The sequence below is a fragment of the Oryzias latipes genome, chromosome 23 (genome assembly GCF_053564925.1).
Source record: "Oryzias latipes strain Hd-rR chromosome 23, Olatipes_Hd-rR_3.1".
Taxonomy (NCBI): domain Eukaryota; kingdom Metazoa; phylum Chordata; class Actinopteri; order Beloniformes; family Adrianichthyidae; genus Oryzias; species Oryzias latipes.
The window spans coordinates 10,023,952-10,042,058 of NC_136259.1; the positions used below are offsets into that span (position 1 = coordinate 10,023,952).

Here is an 18,107-nt window from a genome sequence, read left to right on the forward strand (position 1 = left end):
GCGTTTGGCAGTATCTGAATTCTTCCCCTATCTCTCTGGCTTCTCCCCAGTCATCCAATTGTAGGGGCATTCGGAGGGATAGGGCTGTTCAACATAGTTTTTATCTGTATCCCGGTTGTTCCGCGTCGCACTGTGCCACAGATTCTTCCTTTTTCTGGGTTAAAGGAGTGACATTTCTTCAAAATCCTGAGCTTTGAACTGTTCAAGTACACATAGAAGCAGCCGGCGTACAGATCCTGCGGACTCAGAACGTCACATAAAGTATTTTACGTTAGAATTCTGTCTAAATTCTGCAATATATCGGCCTCAAGGTGAAAGCCTAAAGAACCAGACTGACATTATAGAGTTTGGCCTCCAGGTTTGCACTCACACATGGGAGAGAATCCCCCTTCTTCACAGCTACATCTAAGATCATTCCTCCGTCCAAACATCAAACACGACAGTTCCAGATTTGATTGTTAGCTTTAATCCCATCCTGTTGATGCTGATATGGGATTATCACTACTAACTAAATCGTCCACAACATTTTTCAGACATAAATATCTCAATGCTATTGTGGGAATACTAAAAGCAAAAAAAACACATTCCTGTTTTTAAGGAAGAGTTTGAGAACTTTTAACGTGTGTACATTTGTAAAAAGTCACATTTGTTACAAATTCATTTTGAGAATGAATGCTGTAATGTTTTTCCAAAGTTGTCTTTTCATCAAGTGGAGCTTAAAGTTTCCTTCTGACAGTCATGAATAATGATTTCAAGCTCCTGCTGTGAGGTTTTGAAGTATGTTCAAACCAAATGAGATCATCTCTCTGAAGTGAGCTGGATATACTGAGATTCCTTTGGACATATCCTGAAGGCATCTAGGACACATATTGATCAGAACCTCTTCAAATGTCTTTTTTCAGAAGGATTGAGCTCGATAATCCCCCACCTCTGCAAAAAGAGAAGAAAGCTACTTCTTTTTTATTTTGTTCTTTCATTTATCTGTTCTTCAACTCTTTTCCTCTCCATCTGTTTGCTAAATTGCCTTCACTTCTATCATTGTAATGTTGCCAGGCAACCAGCAGAAGAGCTGCACCCAAGCATTTGGCTCATAGATGAACAGAAGGTGATGAAGGATAGATCACTTTCTATATGACACCTTGTTTTAACTTAAAAACAAGTATCATAGCCCACCTAAAGTCTAAATCATGCACCTGTATGTTATTGTCAAATTTCATCACACTTGACAATTTGTGACCCCACAGCTTAGTTTACTGCCACTGTGTGGTACGGTCCGGTCTGGTTGAGTCCGGTATTTTGAGCCTTTTCATTATAAAATGGACCCAATAAGCCGGACTGCACCCGACCATTGTTGGGCCCTTGTTGATTGTAAGTCCATAGAAAAGTAGAAGGGACCAGTTAGGGCGGAGCTACTGTTGAAACCTGTTGGTTGGCAAAAGATAGCTCCAAGAAAGTGACTGTATTCCTCTTCACAGCCCATAATCTTCTCTCAAACAACATTAAATACTTTGTAAATACGAAGTACCAAAAAATGAGCTGCTGGATGACCTCCATTGTTGTTAGCTTCACCCCGCATGCACCGTGACGGTCCAACTTTGTGTGGAAATGATCACCTAAATGGCCAGAACCATTCTAAACCGAACCGGACAGGATCGCACTGTACCGCTCAGTGGAAATGGGGCTTAACTGTGCCCGAGAAGAAATGGGCCACAGTATAGTTCTGTAAACTCTCACATGGCTCGAATCTGATGTAATCGCTTGGTCTGACAGGAAGTTACGGAAACGGCACAGTGTACATTTACATTATAAACCAAAATGTGATCTACAACACACACCATATTGAACATTTTAAAATACACATTTAACCCTGCAATACTTTTGTCTGTGCATCCAAAAGCTCTTCCTCTGTCCGTTTACTATGTTACACCAGCAAAACTAGAGTAAATTATAATATGTGACACATGAAACGTGAAACGTGTAAACTTATGATGACAGCTGCATTAGGTCACTAAACCACCTTTTAGATTAACAGATGTTTTAGTTCAAATAACAGACAATATATAATCATGGGAACAGTTATATACCTCACATCGACTGCTCTCCTGAGGGTCTTTGAGTCCTGTGTGTGGGCTTTAATCTGCATACTGCAGAACATGAACATTCAGGCCACAGCAGGACACAGCAGGGGATCACCCCTCCCCCTGATGTGCTGGGATGTTTGATCCAGGATTTAGCCAAAGAGTGGGGCAGGAAAACAGCAGTAGCACAAAGATTAAACCAATAGGATGTCCTGGCTGCTTTCTCACAACTCAGACCCACGCAAGGGGCGGAGAGCAGGAAGGGATGGGAGGCGATCAAGACATTTGAACAAACAGATTCACAACTGATCTGACTATGACAATAGGAGAAGAGAACAAAGTACAATGAAAACTGTGGGAGATGAACTCATCAAGTGACTTTAGATACAACTATACTTGTCTTTAAAATCTGGATCAGTCAGTGGCAGCAGAGAAAAGCATGTGCAACTGCAACAATAATGCATTAAGTCCATTATTGAAAGTCAACTTCTAATTTTCAGACAAAAAACAACTCATATGTTATATTTGAATGAGATCATTCATGTTTTAATATTCAAAGTTTCACACATTTCTAGTTTAAATTACCAGCTATGTTAAAAAACATGTTTTTAACCAAACAAATTAGATTTTAAAATGACTAATAAATGACTAGTAAACTAAATAGTAGTAGGCTATTAAAACTCGTCAACGTTAAATTGTGATTGTCGATGCATAGTTTTTTTTTTTGTCAAATCGGTTTTAGGAATTAGGATCCAGCCGGTTGTGTTCACATCAGACAAGCCCCAGACACGCAGGTAGCGACAAGGAGAAGATACTTCTCCGCCATCTACAATAGGAATAGGGTCGGTGCGCAAAGTGAAAGCGGTACAAATTCTGTAAGTCTTGCCCCAGACCTTTTGTTTTCACAGCTCTGTTCCTATAAATGTCTTGGAGTCATATTTATACGACCGGACAAAAAAACGGCATAATTAATATCTCCTTCAATATCTCCTTACAACGATTGGTACTTCTCTGGGTTTCTGTAGCAGACACAACCCAACCATCACCACTAAATCTGAGGTCACAGCTGTGTCGCTGCGTTTCAGCGTGAAATTGTTCAACCGGTTGAACTGTCAGCACACAATCAATGAAAGCCCGATTTGTACGTATAGCTTGTGGCCGGACTTAAAAACTAGCGTAGCAACGTGCGATCACGGGCGTTCAGGACGCGGAAGCCCGAAATTCTGGTCTGCGCCATTTACTGTAGATTAGGGAGGAGCCAGTGCACACCAGAGATGACCCTGACCCTGATTGCTTGCCGCCTGCCCTGACCCTTGCCTGGATTTTGACAACCCTGTCTCTCCTCTGATGATCCCATGCCTGTTATCGACTCCTGCCTGCCTGACCCTGATCTAGCTTTGTGGACTCTCATCTGAGTTAATAAACCTGCTGGATTTCGATCCAGCCGTCTCCCTGTTCTTGTGACATTCTGACTATCTATTAGAGTCTGTAGTTTCACTTCTCCCACTCAAACAACCTAATACACTCAAACTAATCTTGTAAAATAGTCTGTGTATTATGTAAATAAACCTTCAGCTAATACAAATGCTGTTGTCATGAGTCTCTGCTGTCAGATAAAGTTGTGCTAAAGGAAGGGAAACCTTTACCTTAAGTTTACAGGGTTCCATGTTCATCCTGTTCATCCATGTTCATCACCCTCGTTAAATCGGTCAGTGCTGTGTGTCAGAACGTGAAGGTCTTAGAGAGAAGAATGGAAAATGTGGAGCAAAGAATCTCCAACACAGAGGACTCTTCCACTCAGCTATTAACGAGACTGAAGGGGGCAGAAAACCGCCTGAATGAAGCCCTCACCCGGCTGGAGGATCAGGAAAACAGGTCCCAGCGTAACAACATAAAGATTATTAATCTGCCGGAGCGCACTAAGGGGAATAATCCTATAGAGTTTTTCGAGACATGGATACCTAAGGTTTTGAATGTGAAGGTGAAAAAAAGACCGGATTAAAGTGGACAGATGTCACAGAAGCCCAGCTCGGACCCAATGTGACCAGGCCAAGAGCGGTTTATATTTGCCTGAGGATAAACAGCTCATCATGCAGAGCGCCCAGGATCGGGGGGAGATCTCGCTCTCTGGGAGCCGAATCCACTTCTTTGAGGACTTTTCACCCGGGCTGGAGAAGAAAAGGTGCGATTTCACAGAGGTGAGGAAAACCCTGCATTCACTGGGGATTCTCTACAGGATGCTTTTCCCAGCGGTTCTGCGAGTTAGCCTTAAGAAGGTCCATGTCTTCAAGTCTCCAGCTGAGGCACAGAAGTTCGCCACCACAGTACAGGAAGACAGCACATAATGGGCCGCAGCATAAACAGCTACGGTATTTCATATCTGACTGTTTTTATTTCTTCTTAATTCTTCACTTTCTCATAAATGGACCAAATACTTGTTATTGTATTATTTTAAATTCTTGGACACAGCCTCTCTACATATATATATATATAAATATACAGAATTTACAGGTGGAAGGTTTGGGGACCTCTGCTTCTTCCTGCTAAAGTTAATGTGGACGTTATTGAGAAAGTTATGTATTACAGTTATGTTATGTATCACATGAGCCCTGTGAAGGAGCTGGTGTTGCATGATTTTTGTTGTAATCTTTTTTCGTTTTTTTTGCTTTTTACCTCATCACCAGCAAATCTAACTTGTATATGTGGCTTTATAACTTGAATTAACAGGGCCATACCTAAGATAAACATAAGTATATCAGGAGTATAAGTATGTCAGGAGTAAATTCTATTAAATTATGCTCATTCAACATTAAAGGCATTCATCATCCTATTAGGTGCAAAAAGATCTTAAGCTCCCTCAAAAAAGAAAAAGTGCATGTAGCTTTCCTGCAGGGAACACATTTGGTGGACAACGGAACATATGAAGCTGAAGAGGGATCGGGTAGGCCAAACATATTCCTCCAAAATATAGACTGACAAGACAAAACAACCATCATTACAGTCACACTTTGTGTTTCTGAATCTGTTTGATATTTTGTGTCACTAGTCAGTGCGATTGCTCTTTTGTGAGGATAATTTCCTGTCAATCATTCATCTGCCGATTTAGTCTTTGTTTAAATGAACTTTCCCCGCTTGATCAAAGGACGGTGACTAAAATTACACACGTTTCATTTGCTGTGTTTAACAAAAAATCCTACCAGCTGCAACACTCAGGCTGTAAAATTGAACATTTTTCTGCTATAAAATCCACAAAAACACACACTAAAGACAAAAAACACAATTTAAATTAGGGTCACTCAGATCTGTTCCTGTGCAGCTGACTGCTCTGAGGGCCGGGTGACAGCTGGGGAGTTACGACTCGGAGGCCTGGGGGCACAAACTGGTTAGCAGCCCCAGGCTTAAAAACATCCCAGGGTGAACAATACTGCAGTCACACACACCAACACTGACACCACACTCAAGCACCTGACGCAGAAATGAAATCTACTGCCTTCACAGAAAGGCACCTTCCTGCAGCAACTTCAAAGCTCAGTCTGATGAAGGAAGCACGCCGTCATACAACTCGTGGCAAAATGAAGCATGTTGATCATATTTGATGCAGTAAAAGAAAAGCCACTTAGGGCTGCAGCTATCAATTCTTTTTGTAATCGATTAATCTAGCACTTAATCGATCGATTAATCGAGTAATCGGATAAAACGATTTGTGTGTGTTTTTGAACAACCAAAACAAATAATGCATAAAAAATGATGTGGCTGTAAAATGAACAAGCATTTGGCTTTTATTTCTCAACAGAGGTATTTATTTCCAAGTGTACATTTCTACACCTGCAACATTTACCATTAGGCTGATTATAATGTCCTCCCCAAAAGTACGAGTCGATTTGGAGAAGCAGGCCGTGTTGGAAAAATACACTTAACAAAATAGTTATATTAAACTTGCGTCTATTTCAGTTAAAGCTGTTATAAGTTATACATATTACATATACTATAAGTTATAGTATGCAAGTGAGTTATAAAGCCATCTCATACGTGAATTTCTCCTTTAATATGTTATAATATAACCACTAGGTGGAGCTCTAAGCATAATCTAGTCTGGTAGTTTAACGCTGAAGAAGAGCTGTAACGTGACAATGTCACGGGGAGCGGATGAGGGAGTACCCAGGTGCAGAGAAGGAGAGGAGGCAGGAGGTTGCAGGGGAACGGGGGCTTTAATAAACAAAACTAAAGACACAAAACCAAAACCACTGCATACGGCAGGCTAGAAACTTGAAACACCAAACACTCGAAACTCGAAACAGGGAGAGCAGACTTACATACTATGGACCAGCACAGGAGGAAGGGAATGACAAGACTTAAATACATACAGACAAACGAGACACAGGTGGAAACACTCAGGAAGGATGGGGACCAAAGTAAAACTCAAAAATACAACAAACCAGGAAACACTACAAAGTAAAACAGGAAGTTAACTCAAAACATCACAGAACCAAAAACAACTTTAACACAAAAGCAGAAAAACCTAAAACCATGACAGACTTGCTGTTGAACATGCAGTAAATGCTGACGCACTTTTTGTTCCGTGCGTTTTAACTGAAAAATGAGTACTCCGAGTCTTTATTAACCCTTGTGCTATCTTAGATGACCCCACCCTTACATTGACGTGTTCTTCCTACCATGATAAAGGTGGATAAAGGTGGAAAGATTTCATGTAATCCATGGACACCAGTGAAGATCACAAATTATTGAAGAAAAAAGGTTTAGCGCACTGTCTAGTGGGTCTAGATGACCCAACTCCCAATGTTAAAGTGCCTAGGATAGCACAAGGGTTAAAAACCAACAGGCTGGGGAGTTACAGTTTTTGTTGTTGTCTGTAACTATTTGGCAGACGTGAGATACAAACAAGGTCTCGCAAAGACTGCAATACAATATTTGTTCCTCCATTACGTCCCGGTGTAGACAGTGAATGCATGCTGAAATTATTGTTGCGTGGCTACATAAAAGTTTAAGCATATGTGATGCATTGCTGCAATTGGTCTGACGTGTGTGCGTGCGTGCGTGTGTTTGTGTGTGTGTGAAGTAGGGCTGCAGCTATCGATTCTTTTTGTAATCGATTAATATAGCACTTAATTGATCGATTAATCGAGTAATCGGATAAAACGTTTTGTGTGTGTTTTTGAACAACCAAAACAAATAATGCATAACAAAAATGATGTGGTTGTATAATGAACAAGCATTTGATTTTAAAGATCCGCTCTGATGCAAATGTTACTTTTGGTGTTTTTAAGTTGGTCTTGAGAAGTGGCGGAGCTAGAACATTTTGTATGGGGGGGGCAGAAGACTTTGAAAGGGTGGCACAACACCATCAAGTGGAAGGCCATTAAAAATAAAAGAATCACAAAACATATTTGATCATTATAATTGTTTATATTTCGTGTAAAAATAATGCTTTTGTTATTTTTGCAATGCTTAAAGAAGCCTTGCGGTCCGCCGAAAGGCTAGCTACCGCCTGTCCCAGCCCCTGCCTCTCGGCGCCCCCTCGATGCTCTTGGCTGAGTGTCCCGCGGGGTCCGAAGCGTTTACATTGAAAAAATTAGAGTGTTCATAGCAGGCCCGGTCGCCTGAATACCGCAGCTAGGGGCACTCGCCGCCAGCCGAGGCGGCCCGCGCCGGTCGCCGTGGAGGGGGCGCGGAGCGACACGCGCGGGTTCCGCGGGGTTCCAGCGGTCGCGCAGATGTCTTCTGTTCAGATGCTGAATCATGGAAGATGTGCTGTTGTGGTATGCCAGCTCTATTTTGCAGTGGAGACACTGCACCTTGTTCTCTTCTTTATTAAGTGTGTAATGATCCCACACTTTAGACAATTTCTGCCGTTTATTTATAGATCTATTCTCCGCCATCTCGCCAACTAAATTCAAAAAGTCCGTGTGAAAAACGGTCCGTGTGACACAATCAAATCCCCGCGCCGCCCGTACAGTGCGCGTCATTGGAATTTAACGAGGCTTCGAGTTTTTGCCTCAAGGAATTTTTGTAATCGAGTAACTCGAGGAATCGTTTCAGCCCATAGCCACGATTATCTCCTTTAGCACAAGTCTTCGTTTTTTCTAAAATCAGCTTTTCTGTGTGTGTGTGCTTGAGGAAGTGCACTTTGTCAACACTCAGCATCACAATTTCAGAATCCTCACTGGTCTCTTTTGGTGAGAACCTTTTTGATAACCATAAAGCTCAGTTCAGGCATGCAGGTAGACTGCAGGCAGAAGAAATCTCCTTCACTGTAGCCTTTTGGTGAAACCAGGGGCCATGCATGGGACACTCAGAGGGACTCCAAGGGAAGAAAGATGTGTGCATGTTTACATTGTTGATCCCACCACAACCACACTCTAGGAAAAACGTATCCTTTTCACCAGTTAGCTTTAATCCTTGAACAGTCTGTCACCAGTAAATCATGAACGAAGATATTAAACAGATATAAAAACAATAAATACAAAATGATCTTAAAGATTTTCTAAAAACACCTGAAAAGGGTTTTATCTCAAAGCTGCAACGCCAACAGTGATGACTCCTTTATCAACCTGAAATCGACCCTGAGTTGAGACTTGAAAGGACGACCCCTCTCTCATCAGTGACGAGAGGAACCTTTTATTCTAGGTTTAGTTATTTCCAACAGACAACAGTTTGGAACTTTTACAAAAGACAAAGACTTTGTAATAAACAAGTAAATGAAAACTGTGGAGCCTGAGAAGTGTGGCTATTATTGCTGCCTTGATTTCTGGCTGATGTGACAAAACCTGTGTATTCACACTAACAGAATGTGACCAAAGCAGCAGCAGGAACTCTGCAGCACACACAGCCTCTCAGCCAAACTCACTGGTGCAATTTGATCATTAAGGCCCGTACACACCGGGACGAATATTCGCCAGGCGTTATTCGCCAGCGTTTTTCGCCACGTTTTTTGTGTTCACACCCAGGCGATTTTCGCTGACGATGAGTGGAGTGAACATGCAATTTCATTCCCTGACATTAGATGGCGCTTAATGTAAAACAGAAATACTCCTGTACACAAGGTGGCGCTGCGCAACTTTACGCTTCTTAAAGTCGCTTTTCACTCAGAAGAAGAGAGCAAGTATTTACGCGCTTGTCAGAATCAAACAAAGAAAACATGAATATTTCAAGCACCAGTAGCTCCAACTGGTGCTTGGTTCGGGGATGTTTTAGAATGTCCGTCATTATTGCTTCGCGGCTGTGTAGACGCTACTTGGCGTCTATCTTCTTCGCTGGTATGTGTGCTCAGCAAGGCAGTTTTGTGTTTGAGCGCCCCCAAGTTGTGTTTTACTGTAACTTCAGAAGCTCCAGACACGTGAGCAAAAGCGCCATTCTCATTGGTCGAGTAGATTTCGACGCGACGCGTCGAAAAAAAAAAACGAACCCGAGGCGTTTTTTTTTTTTGACGCTTTAACGCCTGGCGTTTTTTCGCGTCGGTGTGCACACTCACATTGGTGCCCTTTGTTTAGTCACGAGGCGTTAAACGTCGGCGAAAATCGCCGGCGAAATTCGTCCCGGTGTGAACAGGCCTTTAGGCTGACTTAATAATGCTGAAACTGACTTACTCCCCACCCAGTCGCCCCCACTGTCTCTTCTACAACAGGTCATGACCCCTGAGGTCCTGGGAGAGAGGTGAAAGTTTACACTGGGGGGCCAGATGGGATTCCCAACCCCTCTGAACATGCCTGAACCAGGGAGATACTATCTGATGTTCAACAATGGAGTGTGAGAGAAGAGCAGCGAGAGTGAAGGAGGAGGAAGGGTCAACACAGAGGGTGATTAAGACCTTTCGGGTCCTCAAACTGAAGACATGCTGGAAAAATCCCTTTCAGCTGCATAATGACACATAAATACACACTGCAGCAGAAGAACTTGGATCAAAGCAGCAGTTTCACACAGCTCCTCCTCAATCACAGCTTCCGGGTGAAGCACCCTGTCATCGCCGTGCTAAATGAGACATCTGCTCTGTGATGTGGCTATTTCTGCATATGACTGTTGGACAGATGCTGATGCAACGTCTGAGGAGACAGCATAGCACTCCAAGCAGGATCCCAGGGTCTTTGAGGATGATTTAATGAAGTCTCTGTTCAATTTCAACAATCAATTCCCTTCCAGTCAGGAGATTTAATGAATTTATCTCACAAGTCCCACATCGTGCAGCCTCCCTGCCCCAAGAAAGGCTAAAGCAATTTCAAATAACACTAATAATCTGTCCACAGGGTGCTGTAAGGACATGATCTCATTAAATCGTCACTAACCTCTCACTTTCAAAGTAACCACTTACTCCAGAGAAAGTGAAGTGTGAGACTGGAGCTCCTGCTTCCTGTCAGCTGTTCAAAGATCAGAGTTCCAGCTCTTCTGTCAGAACTTTGGGTTATTGGATGTTTGAATCCAGTCACTGAAGAGTTCAAACCCAATTCCTTTGATCTGGATAAACTGAAAACTGTGACACGTTTGCAACAGTCGTTCAGCCATTTCAACTTTCAAAAGCCCGATCCTGAGTTGAGCCCAAAGCAGGGCATCGTGGTGATTTTCCCTTTGGGGATTATGGATAATGAGCAGCCGGGAGCTGCATGAGTCACGGAGCCGCTGCTTCCCGCAGAAATCCCTAAATCACAGATGTGACATCACGTCTGCTCTGCTTTGTTTCCGATCCTCACCTCCATCGCTCACTCGTAGCGCGTGGGTGTTATTTCAGAACCCCCCCCCCCCCCTCCTCCTCTTATTTTTTGGTGTGCCTCACGAGCCAAAGCGCAGCAGTGCTGCCACATTTTTACATCTGCAAACCGGCGCCGTTTCTGCGTCTAACCTGTTGTTCGTTTGTGCGCACAGTTCCGCTCATTTTAGCAGAGAATGAAGCCTTCGTCCGGGGGCGTGAGCTCCCCCAAAGGAGGCTCAGCGAGGCGGCAAAGAAGTGGCTTTGCAAATGTAACATCATCGAACAGAGAAGCTCCTGCTGCTGTTGGCAGGACTCTGCGTAAAGAGGAACAAACGCGCCTCTGGCGAGCGCTCAGTGTACAAGTTCGGAGCGGAATTCCAGGACACTTCTGCTGGGGCTGGGATGACTGATCATGTCCAGATCCCGGGAATCACAGTTCGGGCATCCTGCGCCGGTCTGTGACTAACCTGCTGCGCCGCCCGCCTCCCGGCGCCAAGCGACGTTTGTGAGGACAAAGCACGCTCTCCCTCTCCGGCGCCGGCAGCCCTCACGACGCTGTCAGCTGAATGAAAGCGGGGCTGACACGCGCAAGCGCCGCACTTCCATCCATTATTACGCTGAACAAAAGGCGAACAGACGCGCAGCGAGGAGCCCGGATCAAAGTCCCGAACCACCTGAAGGCTCCTTCAGGGTCGAGTCCAAAAAGCATTTGTTTTACCCACCGCGTTACTGTGACAGACTGCGACACACACTCACACGCACTCTCTGCAGGGAAAAGAGGAGCTCTCACCGGGGTTGAACAGACTTTGGAAGTAGAAGATGACCAGAACAAAGGATCCCAAACAAGTGGCGAAAACCATCCGGCAGATCCTGCTCATCCTCATCAGCTCACTCAGAGTCTGCTTCATGGCGGGACGGACAGGCACGAGAGTCCGAGGCTCCTGTGGATACTGATGAGGACTGAGAACCGGCAAAGGAGCCAAACGCATCCGAGCTGGAGCGTACCACTGCCTGCTGCGGCGGGGGAGGGGGGGGGGGGGGGCGGGCTGCTGGAAAGACGGCAAGGAGGAGTCCAGCATGAGGCGACGAGCGCGTCCACGTGTAGTGTGCTGCTGGCAAGTGTCCCTTTGTGTGTTTGTAGGTACCTAGAGGGTAACTCGCGTTTAAGCGGCCACTGACAAGACGTCTATGTGAACAGTCCTTCAATGCGTTAAAAATGATAATGCAAATTATATTTAAGTGTTAAAAGATGAAATTATTTTTTTTCTTTCAATTCACAGTTTTATATTTATATAAGATGACATAAGATATTCCTTAAGTCCAACAATGGGGAAATTTCCTATATAGCCCAATAATACACAGTTGTCTGAACAGGCTTCACTTGTACAAAACATAAAATTAGTTATAAAATACAGTAGCTGATCCATAAACTAAACTAAACAGACTAAACTTAACTGGGCCTCCCTGCCCTTAAACCCTCTTTCTCTGTGACAACCCCCCCCCCCCCAAAAAAAAACAGATCCAAGGAAAAAAAGAAATAAAGAAGCCTTAGGGATGTCCACAGGCGATGTACTAGACCTCTTAGGGAAGAGTTAGCTTATCTTGTAGAGTTCAACAACTACTTGTTTGAATAGTGTAGTGGATGGGCTTCAACCAGATCGAACTAGGAGAACTAGAAAAATGTTGAGGATTTATTAAAAAAATACCTTTAAACACGTTTTTTTTTGGCAAAAATTGTTCCGACGCAATGCATTGTGGTCTATATTCGCCCAACTAGTGAGCATTGATGCACACTGGTTTTTCTCAGAGACTTCTGGGAAATTTCCAGGGCACTCGATTTTGGAATTGTAGATTCGGACAGCACAACAAAATGGCGAACGCACTATATAGTGCACTAAATAGGGGTTAGGGTGGGAATTCGGACACAGGGTAAACCTTCTGAAAAGTTTTGGAATGGGAGTTTACATTACACTGTCATGACGTCGTAGACGTAATAGACCCAGATGCTGAAACCCGGAAGTAACTCGCAACAAGCAAGTGCTTGAAATTGGTTTATTTTACCAGGGCAGAATAAAGTTTCTAGGAGAATGTGATAATCAGTTCCTTCGTGGAATGATCCTGAAGTCCTTGTAGCTCATGATGCTGAGGACAGCGGATCCAGAGAGAGGAGACGCGAGGACGCGTCGGACCGTGGAACCAGAGCGAGCGAGGCGTGGGCGCTGAGGACAGCAGGACCAGCTTAAGGCGAGGCGTGGACGCCGAGGACGGCGTAACCAGCTTGAGGCGAGGCGTGGACGCCGTGGACAGTGTAACCAGCTTGAGGCGAGGCTTGGACGCCGAGGACGGCGTAATCAGCCTGGAGCGAGGAACCAGCGTGACCAATGGATGAAACCTGAAGGTGAGTACAAGATGAGGTAAGTAACAGGAACTTGATAACTTTAGCAAAGACTAAAAGGCCAGACATAAGCACCGGAGTGACTATAATGAACTGGCGCTGGATTCTGGTGAGAAGCTCCCATATGAAGGCCGGCATGCAAGCCAGATGACGAAGAAGAGGAAACATCTGATGAAGATGAAGTATCGTCAGATGAGACAGATGAAACATCAGATGATGAAGATGAAACGTCAGCTGATGAAGAAAAAACGTCAGCTGATGAAGATGGGGAGTGTTCTGATCAATCTGAATATACAAGTGGACAGAAGATTTCCTTGTGGAGAAGATTTAAAAAGGCATTCACGCCAGCGAGCAAACGCCAGTTTAAAAGAAGATTAAAGAACTAAGACTTTAACTAGACCAAAGTCGGGTTTTCTCCTGGTGCTCAGGTTCACCCTTAAAAAAAAATCCTTTGAGGATAAAACGGATATTAGATTTATCATAGAGTGGGAAGATAGAAAAAAGTAATGAAAGGGGATGGAATAATAAATAAATGAACGGATGAATGAAAGAAACAATGAATGAGAGAATTTAGTTTAGTTTTTCTTGTGGGGTTTTCTCCTGGTGCTCAGGTTCACCCTTAAAAAATTATTTTAAAGATCAAACAAATGATACTAGATTGGTCCCAGAGTGGGCAGATAGAAAAAAGTAATAAAACAGGGTGAAATGAATTAATAAATGGATGAATGACTGAATAAATAAATGAATTAATGGATGAATGAGTGAATTGATGGATGAAAAAATGTAGTTCTTTTTTCGTTTATTACTTTCATGATGAATCTGTTTGGGTTTTCTCCTGGTGCTCAGGTTTGCCCTTAAAAAATGTATTTTGCAGAAAAAACAGATGATATTATATTGGTCCCAGAGTGGGAAGATGAAAACAATGGAATGAAAGGAGATGAAATGATGAATTAGGGGATGAGAAAATGTAAAAATGTTTTTTTTGCTTGTGGGATTTCTCCTGATGCTCAGGTTAGACCTTGAAAAAAAACGCAATTTTTTTTTAACGCAAATTAACCTTTAAAAAAAATGAATAAATGAGAGAATGAATGAGTAATGCAACCACAAGGGGGCACCACCCAGTGTTCTCTTGTGCCGGTCCCAAGTCCGGATAAATGCAGAGGGTTGTGTGAGAGCAAAAACAAAAGAAACGTGAATCACCAACACAGATGACTTCATGTATGTCTCACAAACTTCTCTGTATGTATGTGCCATCAAGATTCTGTTACATGGCCTGCACTGCCATCACCGGGGCCCTGCTTTGGAGCCGAGCACCTGGTGGGCGGGACTGTTCCCACTCCCTGCTTGGGTTCCAGCCCAATGACATGGGACCACTCCCTTGTGGGCCGACCACCTGAAGAATAGCTCAAAAGCGGCTGTTGCAATGTGGTTTGGGTGGCAGTTGAAGGTTTGCTGGAATCATCTGGCTGAGCCCTCTATCTGGAATTCCCACATCAGGGAAAACCTCCAGCGGGTTCCAAGGAAGGCTGGGTATTTTAAATCCAATTGGACCACCTTCTTCTCCCCTATTGTCTCCGCTGCTGTTCGGCGCTGTGTCTGCAAGGTCTCTTGATCCTGTTGTGGTGGGAACCCCCAAAGCCAGTGGTGGATACCAGAAGTAAGGGATACAAAAGAAGCAGTTCTAGCAAGCCTGGCTGGGTCCTAGGACTCCTGAGGCGGCTGACAGGTAACAGCAGTCTCAGTGAGCTGCAGCTCAGCCTGTTTTGCTAGCAAAGGCTCGGTCCTGGGAGGAGTTTGGTGAGGTCAAGGAGAAGGACTATTGCCGGACTTCAGAGAGACCATGGCAAATCATTCTGGTCCAGGCAAACTACGCCTTTTTCAGCCCAGGTGGTGAGCTGTTGACTGCCAATGGAGACATGGGGCAGTGAAAGGACTGCTTTAAGGTTCTCTTAAATCCTGGTGACACATCTATTATTGAGGAGAGAGAGGTTGAGGACTTTCCATCAGCTAACCTGAAGTCCCCAAGGTAGTTGAAGAGCTCTTCGGTGGCAAGTGGATGGAGCCCGCCCCGAGTACCCAACGTCTGTGGATGTTGTTGGAGTGTCTTTCTTGGCTGATAAGTTTCTGCAGCACCCATGGCAGGGGAGTACTATTGGAGTGGGAGACTGGATTTTTCTCCTTGTTGGGTGAAACCAAAGCTGTTATGGACACCAGCCTGTCATGAGACGCACAAAATTAAGATTAAGATCAATTTTATTAATCCATGTAGGGTAATTCAGTTTTGAAGCAGCTGGACCTGCAGCGACTACTCAGAAAGAGGAGCTGAAGCTTTGTCGGAGTCTGCACTAAACCATCCGCTTGGAACAGAGTCACAGAAACAAAGAAGGATGATATTTTGCATAACAAAAATAATGTAAACTGAGACACCCCTTATCTTTCTTTAATTCCATATTTCAGTCATTCATTCAGTCATTCATTTTCTATTCCGTTTAGTCCCTTTCGGGGTCACGGGGATGCCGGACCCTATCCCGGCCACTTGTGGGCAAAGGCAGGGGACACCCTGGACAGGTCGCCAGTCCGTCGCAGGGTATAATTCCATATTTCTTAAAGTAAAAATAAATGATTTGCCAGCACACATTTTTGGTCAGTCGATGATCAAAGAATGCACAAGCAGCCAGCCTTCTCATCCCGCAGATGATTTATGTCTGCCGGCGTAACAAGTGAGTGAACTCTGCAAGCCCACGAGCCGCTAGCTGCTGACAGACAGAGAAGTGGCATCGGCAAAACAATCCCCGATTCACTTCCGTTGTGGCTTTTCTTATTTGCATCATATTTTTTTTGGTCTGAATTTTCTTTTTTCTCTGTAAGCTTTTTTTTTTTGCTGTGAATGCAGCTATTTGCAGCGTTTGTTTTTTATTTGCATGTCCTCTTTTTTGTTTGCAGTTCCTATTCTTTTTTTGCTGCAATGGAGGTTCTCAGCCACCGTAGAAACCCCAGAGGATTTCTGCAAAACAGTCTGTTCTGTTTTTCTATTTTGCTCTGACTGTCAGGGAGTTTAAGAAAACTGCTGATCATTTTACAATTTTCACCAGCAAATCCAGCTCACCAACTGGTTATGGACATCTCTGCCCCTCCTCAATACTTGACTGTCCAAGGCCGAATGTCGTCAGAACAAAGTCGCTGATCAATGTTTTTGTACCAAATGTTTATGGACACTCGTGTGTTTGAACATGATGTCCGTTTGGAAACAAACTGTAGCCCAAGACCTGTCCCCTGCCTATAGGCGAAGGGGACATGATCCCACTGCCAACCAGGGTGAACTCCAACACTTGGGGGCTGCGCTGGGGGCTCACGAGTAAGCCCCCTCCACCAGAGTAAGCCCTCTCACCAGGAGAAACTCCAGAATGGTAGAGAGTCCAAACTGTCTAGAGCGATTGAGTTTCAGAGCCCAGACTGTGCGTGGAGTAGATCCAACTATATGAGATGACTTTTCCCCAAAGCAATGTTCCATGGCCGCGGGTTTGGGCCAAGGCTAGGTACCCGTAACTGCTTTCTAGGCCTGCAAACTAAAACAATAGCCTGAGACCTATGCCTCGCCTAAGGGGGGAAGTGACATGACTCTCTTGTCCACCTGGGTGGACTCCAACACTTGGGGACTGAGTTTCAGAGCACAGACTATGCATGGAGTGGATCCCACTGTATTTAGCCGGAACCTTTCAAACTCCTGCACGAGCTCACGCTCCATCCCTCACAGAGAGGTAACCTTTCAAGTTCCAAAAGTAACGTTCCATGACTGCGGTGTGGGCCACCAGGGGACCCACCTTCAACTCCCACCCAAACCACATTGCAACAGCCGCTTTTGAGCTCTCCTGCAGGTAGTCGGCCCACAAGGGAGTGGTCCCATGTCATTGGGCTAGAACCAAACCAGGGAGTGGGAACAGTCCCGCCCACCAGGTGCTCAGCTCCAAAGCAGGGCCTCGGTGACGGCAGTGTGGGCCATGTAACAGAATCTTGATGGCACGTACATACAGAGAAGTTTGTGAGACATACATGAAGTCATCTGTGTTGGTGATTCACGTTTCTTTTGTTTTTGCTCTCACACAACCCTCTGCATTTATCCGGACTTGGGACCGGCACAAGAGAGCACTGGGTGGTGACTCCTTGTGGTTGCATTACTCATTCATTCTCTCATTCATTCATTTTTAAATGGCGTAAAAAAAATTGCGATTTTTTTAAGGGCAAACCTGAGCATCAGGAGGAAACCCCACAAGAAAAAAGACCTACATCTTTTCATCCCTTCATTCATCCAGTCTTTTCATCCCCTTTTAGTGCATTGTTTTCATCTTCCCCCTCTGGGACCAATATAATATCATCTGTTTAATTTTCAAAAGAATTTTTTTTAGGGCAAACCTGAGCACCAGGAGAAAACCCAAACAGATTCATCATAAAAGTAAAAAAAAAAAAAATATACATTTTGTCATCCATTCATTCATCCATTCATTTCATCCCTTTCATTACATTGTTTATATCTTCCCACTCTGGGAGATCATCTGTTTTATCTTCAAAATAATTTTTTTAAGGGCGAACCTGAGCACCAGGAGAAAACCCAAACAGATTCATCATAAAAGTAAAAAAAAAAAAAAATACATTTTGTCATCCATCCATTCACTTATTCATTCATTCATTCATTTATTTATTTATTCCACCCCCTTTCATTACTTTTTTCTATCTGCCCACTCTGGGACCAATTTAATATCATCTGTTTCATCTTTAAAAGAAGTTTTTTAAGGGCAAACCTGAGCACCAGGAGAAAAACCCACAAGAAAAGAACTAAACTAAATTCTCTTATTCATTCTTTCTTTCATTCATCCGTTCATTTATTTATTTATTCCATCCCCTTTCATTACTTTTTTCTATCTTCTCACTCTCGGATAAA

General features: G+C 43.9%; 1 protein-coding gene across 1 annotated transcript in view; it reads right to left on the bottom strand.

Annotated features, from left to right (window-relative positions):
- chst11 (carbohydrate (chondroitin 4) sulfotransferase 11) overlaps window positions 1-11,914 on the bottom strand; it is a 74,602-nt gene extending 62,688 nt beyond the window's left edge. The window contains exon 1 of the mRNA XM_023952367.2: window positions 11,567-11,914. Within this exon, the coding sequence (XP_023808135.2) occupies window positions 11,567-11,855 (289 nt within the window). The 5' untranslated portion in view covers window positions 11,856-11,914. The remainder of the gene's footprint in view (window positions 1-11,566) is intronic.
- Between the last annotated feature and the right edge of the window lie 6,193 nt (window positions 11,915-18,107).